The sequence below is a fragment of the Octopus bimaculoides genome, chromosome 27 (genome assembly GCF_001194135.2).
Source record: "Octopus bimaculoides isolate UCB-OBI-ISO-001 chromosome 27, ASM119413v2, whole genome shotgun sequence".
NCBI lineage: Eukaryota > Metazoa > Mollusca > Cephalopoda > Octopoda > Octopodidae > Octopus > Octopus bimaculoides.
In genome coordinates this window covers 10626748-10636478 of record NC_069007.1, presented here as the reverse complement: position 1 = coordinate 10636478, position 9731 = coordinate 10626748, and the positions used below count along the sequence as shown (strand labels likewise).

At 39.8% G+C, this 9731-nt stretch overlaps 1 protein-coding gene across 1 annotated transcript in view; it reads right to left on the bottom strand.

The window, feature by feature from the left end:
* LOC106880052 (glutamate--cysteine ligase catalytic subunit) overlaps positions 1–9731 on the bottom strand; it is a 31341-nt gene that overhangs the window by 4446 nt on the left and 17164 nt on the right. Inside the window, exons 8-12 of the mRNA XM_052977138.1 lie at positions 7437–7553; positions 5090–5228; positions 3030–3139; positions 1315–1401; positions 54–76 (exon numbers count right to left, since the gene is read on the bottom strand). Of these exons, the coding sequence (XP_052833098.1) occupies positions 54–76; positions 1315–1401; positions 3030–3139; positions 5090–5228; positions 7437–7553 (476 nt within the window). The remainder of the gene's footprint in view (positions 1–53; positions 77–1314; positions 1402–3029; positions 3140–5089; positions 5229–7436; positions 7554–9731) is intronic.

Below are 9731 nucleotides of genomic sequence, written 5' to 3'. Positions count from 1 at the left end.
TGAAGGTAACCATAGCTCGGGTAAGAAGAACCATAAATACAACAAGGGCAGCGTTTTCAAAGTCGGTCAACTGAAGCTGGAAATATAGACAATATTTTTATTCTTACACTTGTTCCAGTCATTTGACTGCAGCAATGCTGGAGCACCACCGTAAGGGGTTTCTAGTCGAACAAATCGACCCTAGTCGATTTGTAAGCCTAGTACTTATGCTATCGGCGTCTTTTGCCTAACTGCTAAGTTATTGGACGTAAACATACCAACATCGGTTATCAAGCGATGGTGGGTTGGGAACAAACACAGACACAAACACAGATATATGCAAAGTAAGTATATGATGGGCTTCTTTCAGGTTCCGTCTACCAAATCCACTCACAAGGCTTTGGTCAGCCCAAGACTATAGTAGAAGACAAGGTGTGAACCCGGAACCATGTGGTTGGGAAGTAAGCTTCTTGCCACACCTGCACCTCCACACAGCCACACCTGCGCCTTCACACAGCCACGCCTGTTATTATATATATATATTTGTATGTGTGTGTGTGTATGTGTACATCCTTATGTGTGTATGCTTATGTGTCTATGTCCATGCTTATGTGGGTGTGTATGTATGCATGTGTACATGCTTATGTGTGTTTGTGTGTCTGTGTGCATGCTTATGTGTGTCTGTGTGCCTGCTTATGTGTGTCTGTGTGTCTCTGTGTGTGTATGTGTGCATGCTTATGTGTATCTGTGTGTGTGCATGTGTACATGCTTATGTGTGTATGTGTATGTGTGCATGCTTATGTGTGTCTGTATGTATGCTTGTGTGTGTGTGTGTGTGTGTGCTTATGTATGTATGTGTGCATGCTTATGTGTGTCTGATGGTTCAAACAAGTCATACATTTATATATGTATCTATGCGTATGCATGCATGTGAGCGTGTGTGTGTATGGCTTCGTGATTGTGCATACATGTACACTGTTTACAAACTACCAGTCATGGTGCTTATGGAGATCGAGAAAATAAAGTCTGGACTTAAAAATATAAGTTCTGGAATTGATATGACTGATCGAATCCTTGGAATTGGTGCCTGTGGCATGGCTGCTGTCCAATGGGTCTAACAAGTCAAAGAATATAACAAATTCTTCCAAATCCCACTCACAAATATCAATCAACCCAATGTTATTAAAAAATATTTCTGCAAGGAGTCTTGCAGTGAGATTGAACTCGTAACCATGCTGATATGAAGCCAACACCAAAAAGCTATGTCTGCGCCTATATACAATGAAGCATACAGAAATATCTTTTATACGGAGACAGTCTCTACTAAAATATGACCTCCATTGTTCTGAATTCTATTTTCCATCCAGAGTTCTCATCAGGTAGTTTCAGTTTTAAGGTGTGCCAATTACTTCCAATAATGGTCTGAAACAGAATGTTAACCAACTTTAGTCATAGATATAGAACATATATAATCGATTTAATAACAAATATATTTATCCGTTCATAATACATACATGAGTATAATGCACATCACTGATTGTTGGTTATGATAACATATAGGGTATAGCTCATTTATAACGTACACTAATTGTTATTTACTATTATGATGTGTAGAGAAAGTATTTAGTCATGTTTGTTATAATTGCTGTGTAAAATGCATATAAAATGTTCACATATTTTAAACAAAAAGCAAAATGTAAAGTAACCTTTGACCTTTACCAATGTATGATGTAAAAGTGTATATTTTGTGAGGTCAAAGCTGTGAAAAATTTTTCAATTAAAACACATCCAATTAAAATTTTCTCATTGATGTTTTGGAATCTTTCGATAAAGATTCATAATAAACATCAATTGACAATTACTATTGTAGAGAGCTTTCAGCTTAGTCTTCTAATATCAGTAAATGGTTTACTGATCATATTTAACCCTTCAATATTTTTTGTTCATAATATTTTTATCCCCTTTAACAGTCCTCTTTTACGAAAAATGTATGAAATTTGAAAGTTCAAGAAAGGATTCCTTATGTTTCAACAACATTATTGAATTCCAGCAATTATGCTGTCTGGCATTTGTCACAACTTTCATGCACATTGATAGCACTGTAACAAAAGTTTTATTATTTGTGTGAGAGTATGTTTTGCCAGTAAGTGTTATTTCCTATTTGCTTCTATCTAGAAATCAAAGGAAATGACTACCATTCCCTTCAAACTTTGCCTTTGTCACTTGGACATCGATGTTCTGAAATTGACTTATTTTCCTTTAAATTTCAGACAAATTCAGCGCTGAGTTGCGGAAGCAGACATTGCTGAATCAAATATTCTGTTCAATATCACAGATTTACTTAACAGTTGCTTAACCGTAATCACTTGAGCAAGTCCCTAAGTGGCTGACAATATGTGCATCTCTGATCATGAGCAGCAGTAATGGGGTAGTATCATAGCCATGTGTTGAGAGGAATTATGTGTGGTTTGAATAAATACAAGAAGAGCAATGTTTAAAGGAAATATTAGCCATTTTTCATACTTTCTAAGAGTAAGCAAATAGGAAATAACAGCTCCTACCCAAGGACAAAAATCGTGTTCCACCGTGTAATTTATACATTAGGTAATAAGATTACAGAGTTGTTAGATTTCCTATAAATGTCCCACGTATTTCTTCTAGTTCTCTCCAATATGAGTTTAAATCCTGCTTTCAACCATTTGGGTTGGATCAATAAAATAGCAGTCAGAGTACAAGATCCTTATGAGTGTTTGTTTCTCTTCAAGGAATCCTATGTTTATAGTTCCATCACCACTGCTTTTTTACGTGGCACCAGCACCAGCTCTGTTTACATGGCACTATCATCAGTGATTTTTGCAAGGCACCATCACCAGTGCTTTTCATGTGGCACCGAATTCCAGCAGCAGTTAGGAAGTTAACTCTGTAACACTTTGGCGTCCTATTCACTACGAATTGAACCCACGGCACTATGATTGTGAACCGAATACCTCAACCACTTAGCTGCGTTCCTTTACTATTTTATAGATTTATTTACAAATAAACTGTTTTACCTGAATATGATCAGTATCTTTCACGTCTTGATCAATCTTTTCTTTGTACATAGTGATTGGGTCTCTAACAAGAAGTTGGGCAACATATTTAGCCATCATTTCATCAACACCTGAGTAATTAAAAAATATTTTAATTAATTAAATTTATAAAATTGTAACATGTTTTCAAGAGAAAAATTGACAATTGAGTAATATGTATCAAAGGTAAATAGACACCATTTCTTAAAGATTTATTTCAAGAAATAAAATGTCATTTATTGCAGTCAAATACCTAATCTAGTATTTCGTAGACATACCTTGCGCGGTTTTTAATGATTCAACCCGTTTGGACGCTGTACTGGGGAGTAGTGTTTACACAGAGAACAATAAAACGAGGCACGTCTATTTGCTTGAGGTGTCTATATGTGTGTGTGTATATATATACGAAGGGGTGCTGAAAAGTTCCTCGCTTTGGATACAGGAGGATCAGTTAATTATGATTTTATTCAACATATTCTCCTCTCAGATTCACACACTTATTACAGTGGTCCTTCAGTTTTTCTAAGCACTGGAAAAGAACTCAGAAGTTTGAGCCTCTAACCAGGCATTTCGTGACACCCTTAAAGCCAGGAACTTTTCAGCGCCCTCTCATATATATATTTAATATATACATATGAGGGATGCTGAAAAGTTCCTGTCTTTGGGGAAAAGAAAATACTGGAGGATCAGTTAATTATGATTGTATTTAATATATTCCCTTCTCAGATTCACATACTTATTGCAGCGGTCCTTCAGTTTGGGCCTCTAGCCAGGCATTTCGCGACATCCTTAAAGCCAGTAAGTTTTCAGCACCCCGTAGTACAACTAGCGAGATTGGATTAGAGTAAGTAAAGAATCCAGAAAAAAAAACAAAACAATTTTGAATCCATCGTCAGGTATGATGCAATTTTGTGAAAATTCTATAATATTGAACACAATGTTGACTCTGGTAGAATTTTAAAAACTAGGTTCAGATTGTATAAGATTTCTATGGTAGCTCTGAGTTATTAGAATACATCAAGGTATGTATCAGGGTTGATTTGTCTGGCAAATGATAAAGTGTCTTGCTCAAGAACACAACGTTCGTTGAATGTTCGCTGAAACTAAAGCAATCACAGTATAGAAGACATGCATTAACTATTCGTTAACACAAAAATTGTTAACTTTACTCAATAATTTTTTACTTGGTGAGAAGGAGCGTGGCTTAGTGGTTAGGGTTAGGGTTAGGGCATTCTGCACACGATCGTAAGGTCATGAATTCAATTCCTAGCGACGCGTTGTGTCCTTGAGCAAGACACTTTATTTTACGTTGCTCCAGTCCACTCAGCTGGCAAAAACGAGTAGTAACTGTATTTCAAAGGCCAGCCTTGTCACACTGTGTCACGCTGAATCTCCTTTCTACGTTAAGGGTACACGTTTCTTATTTCTTTACTGCCCACAAGGGGCTACACATAGAGGGGGCAAACAAGGACAGACAAACGGATTAAGTCGATTATATCGACCCCAGTGCGTAACTGGTACTTATTTAATCGACCCCGAAAGATGAAAGGTAAAGTTGACCTCGCGGAATTTGAACTTAGAACGTAGCGGCAGACGAAATACCACTTAGCATTTCGCCCGGCGTGCTATCGTTTCTGCCAGCTCGCCGCCTTAAGGGTACACATTTCTGTGGAGTGCTCAGCCATTTGCACGCTAATTTCACGAGCAAGCTGTTCCGTTGATCGTATCAGTTGAGACTCTCTTCGTCGTAAACGACGGAGTGCTCCTTGACATTACTTGGTGTCAAAATCGTCATCCCTAACCAGATTACAGACAGTGCAACGAAGATTTTGGCCCCAAGAAGTTAAGTGAAATTATTCGTTTCTGTGTGTTTTTGAACGATTAACATGAGTCTTAGATGCTTTAATGAATGTAATTGAGAGTAAATCTTCGCAACTCGATACAAAGTCGGAAAAGGGAAAAAGATAATTCTGTTAATGATAATATTTTCATACAAAATAAATCAAAAACTATTTTTATGTCTTTAGAGAATTTCTAAATACCTTCTGCCTTCAATAATTCATACTGCTCAGGATCATAACTGTACTCATAGTCGTTATAAAATTGGTCGCTCACAGAAAGGTAACTGCATACTGTATCAAAACGCGTTGTTGGTATAAAAACACTGCCATTTGTCAAAGGCTAAATGAAGACAAGAGATTATAAAGTATATTTATAAAAGAAACGATTTCATGGCATTTATTCTTTAACTAATACCGACCCAGTGGAGGCGCAATGGCGCAGTGGTTAGGGCAGCGGACTCGCGGTCATAGGATCGCGGTTTCGAATCCCAGACCGGGCGTTGTGAGTGTTTATTGACCGAAAACACCTAAAGCTCCATGAGGCTCCGGCAGGGGATGGTGGCGAACCCTGCTGTACTCTTTCACCACAACTTTCACTCACTCTTACTTCCTGTTTCTGTTGTGCCTGTAATTCAAAGGGTCAGCCTTGTCACACTGTGTTACGCTGAATATCCCCGAGAACTACGTTAAGAGTACACGTGTCTGTGCAGTGCTCAGCCACTTGCACGTTAATTTCACGAGCAGGTTATTCCGTTGATCGGATCAACTGGAACCCTCGACGTCGTAAGCGACGGAGTGCCAACAACAACAACAATACCGACCCACACTCGGTCATAAACGGTTCATATTTAAATTAGTACCATTATAATCATAATTTAACGCGTACACTTTCCATGCTCGCATGAATCAAACAGAATTTGTGGAGACAGATTTTCTACAACCAATCTTCTCACCTGCTTCAAGGTCTTCTTTAATATAGAGTGTCCCGACTCAATCTGACGATGTTTTAATGTCTTCATTTCAGAAACAGCTTGATGTACTGGTGAACGGTTAACGGTCTGAATATTAAAAAAGAATTACCTGTGCCATGATGATTATTGCTGGGTACCAAAATGATGTCATCATGTCTGCAGCAGAATACTTTGAGAACAGTGTAAAGGCTGTAAGATGTGATATGGCCAGCTGCAAGAGGGAGACTTTGAAGCCGTTGCCATCAGGAAGGAATACAGCAGGCGTTCTGCACGCCAGAATTCACCCAACAACTGCAGGACAGCGTAATGGAAGATCTAAGTAAAGGAATCCAGGCTTTGGCGATAGTGATAGGTGTTGGAGTCTCCACCATGAAGACGGCCTTGAATGAGGACCTTAGTTACAACTGATACAAGAGGCGCAAGAGACAAATTCTGACAGCCAAGACTAAGGAGAACAGCTTGACAAACGCAAAGAAGCTCCCGAACAAGCTGATCAAAAGGATCGTCTGGACCTTCTCATATAAAAAGAATGTCTACCAGGACCAGTTTCACAACACCCAAAAGAACAGGGGGTTTACCCACAATCCATGTGATGTTTCATGAATCATGAAAATCAAGTTTCCCCAAACTGTGACGGTCTTTGTATGTGTCTCTAGTAAGGGTAACATCATGCCGCCTTACATCTTTGAACAGGGTCTTTGGCTCAGTTCAGACGGCTATGTGAAACTGCTGGAGACTGTTGTCAAACCCTGGATGGAGAGGGTCACCGTAACTAATCTGCACATCCTCTGATAACTCACGGATGGTGATTCGACAATTTCCCCTCACGGCTGCACGCACATCTGCGATGTTTTTCTCAGTTCTGTTGGTTGCGTATCTCCCAGAACGTTCGACATTTTTTTGGACATCTTGGAAACGCCTGAACCACCCGTACACCTATGTGCGGCTCATACACTCCTCTCCAAACACTTTCTGCAACTTTGTGTTGGCCTCTGAGCAGGTATCGCCATGACAACTTTCTCTGTCATGGACAATGCGACGATCACACGCTACACACGTTCCTTTCAAGCACTGCAATAAACAGTGGAAGTGAGCTAGAACATTAAAATTTAATGCGCATACGCAGCAGAGTTTAAGGTCAATTTTTACCAAGCGACTTTACTCTGCGTGCTTTAGATTCGTTACTATAGCAACAGTCCGGATACTAATTGATCAGACCTCGTATGCCAACTATCAAATTTATCCCAAACACTTTACATGTATTCATCAAAACGATTTTTGCTAAGAAACTGAGGAGGAATTGTTTTAAAGAATTTACTTCAGACGCCATTTACAGAGTGAGATATAAATACTGGTTTCAAATTCGGCACAAGGCCAGCAATATCAGGAGTGGGGTTAAGTCAATTACATCGACCCCGGTGCTCAACTGGTACTTATTTTACCGACCCTGAAAGGATAAAAGGTAAAGTCGACCTCAGAATGTAAAGACGGACGAAATGCCTCTAAGCATTTTGTCCGGCGTCCTAACGATTCTGCCAGCTCAGCGCCTTGATTTAGGTAAATGTATTGAAACTCACTTCTAATCCTCGTTCTTGTCTGGTACGATCATCACAACTCTGAGAAAGAGAAAGCCAGCGAGTGTCAACATCAGTCAAAAAGCCACGATGAATGGGTGCCGCAGCAGTGAACGGAAGCTGAAAAGAAGAAGACAAATGAGAAAATATTATTTTTAAATGGCTGTGTAGTAAGAAGTGTGCTTCCCAACCACATGGTTCCGGGTTCAGTCCCACTGCGTGGAAACTTGGGCAACTGTCTTTTACTATAGCCTCAGGCCGACCAAAGTCTTGCGAGTGGATTTGTTAGCCGGAAACTGAAAGAAGCCCGTCGTATATATATATATATATATATATATATATATATATATATATATATATATATATATATATATATATATATATGCATGTCTCTTTGTGTCTGTGTCTGTCCTCTCTTCCCATCACCGCTTGACAACCGGTGTTGGTGTATTTAGGTCCCCGTCACCTAGCGCAAGACCACCACAATCAACAGACACGGTATTGCCTCCCCTAACGCCAGTGCAATCGTCACGCCAATATTTTTACTAAATATTGGAGGCCTGTTGCATCACAACAAAACCAAAATCTTTTTCCTGAGAGACCTTACTGCATGCCATCAAGCCCTATGCATAGCACTCGTAGAAACTCATCTTAGGCCTGATAGAGAGAATGCAAGAGCATACGTGCTAAAATATACCGTACTGCGAACGGACAAAAGGAAAAGGAGCCATGGTGGAGTTGCTGTATATATCCGTGAGGACCTCGCGCCCATGCCCTACTGTCATACTAAAATTCAGTATGTGACACTCAAACTGTATCCATAAGACAACACAATCCAGTCATATGCAATACATATCGCCCACTCAATACTCCAAATCACACGGGCAAGTTTGAAGATTGCCTCACAAAAATAAAAGAAACCCTCATGAAACTGGAATATCACGTGAGCGTGTTTCTTATGTGTGATTTCAACTTCCTAACTGTCAAATGGCCCGAGGGCCCCATACTCTCAGGAATAACTCATTGCAAACAAGTACAGGCGGCGTCCCTGCTCAACCTCACTAATGCCCTATTCATGGAGCAAATTGTGCTCCGACCAACCATATTGGATCTCTGCTTCACAAACAACATGGACATCGTTCATAATGTGATAGTGACGCCGACATTAGTTTCGGATCAACATAATACAGCTGTCTATGTACAGACAAAAAGTAGCGAGAGACATACAACCTAAAGGAAGCACCCAAAATCTCTCCAATCTGAACTTCCACAAAGCAGACTGGAAATCGATCCAAAAAGAGATCCTCAGACAGGACTGACGAAAATGTCTTTCTACACCAGACATTGGCATGAAACTAGAGTATTTCATGTCTGTTATACAAGCGATATGCCAGAAATATGTCCCAGAGTACAAGGCTAACACAAAAAGGAACGAGATTCCAAGAGAGAGGAAGATCCTCATGAGGCGACGGACGAAGGTTGCAAATGGCTTCAACCAACATTCCAAAAATAGTGAAAGGTTCCGCCTTAAAACAACACTGATGGAGATTGAAAAACGCCTGCAACAATCCTATGTGAAAGAGAGAGAGCAGACAAAGAAGCCTGGGTTATAAAAAAAAAACAAAGTCAAATCCAAAAGTTTTCTTTATGCGAAAGAAAGGGCCTCAGTACGCTGCAAAATAGGACCCCTCTTCCAGAAGGATGGATCCATCACAGATAACCCAACCAGGATCAGCGGGGTACTTAATGACCAATTCAAAAGTGAACTAGCCAATGGATTTCTTTGCCGTCTCAGTTATAACCAGTGAGGCAGTTACGATGGATTACATCGACATTGGTGAAGAAGATATATTAGCCATAGATGAAGTGGTGATCCTAGAAGATCCTGGAAGTAATTGTGCCAAATTTTGGCATTGACAGCTACACAAATGCCAGAACGGATCGCCACTGACAGTGCCAAAGATCCCAACAATGTCGTCATGCTTCAGGACCAGTTACTGCAACAGCCTGTGATTTAGGGGCCCACAGTTTTTTTTATATTCTCTCAAAGAATATTAAAAGGTGGATGTAGGTGTTTTTAAAACAAAACTGGATCTCTTCCTGTTGAGAGTCCCAGATGAATCTACCTCGCGACAGGAGGCGCAAATGAGGGCAGTGACATCAAACTCCCTTATTGACCATATGGCACATATCAGAATAGGCTGTCAATAATAACAGTAGAAAGACGACAGTGCCCCAGCATGGCGACAGCTTTGAGTTAAAACCGATAAATAAATAAAAATAAATAAATAAATATAT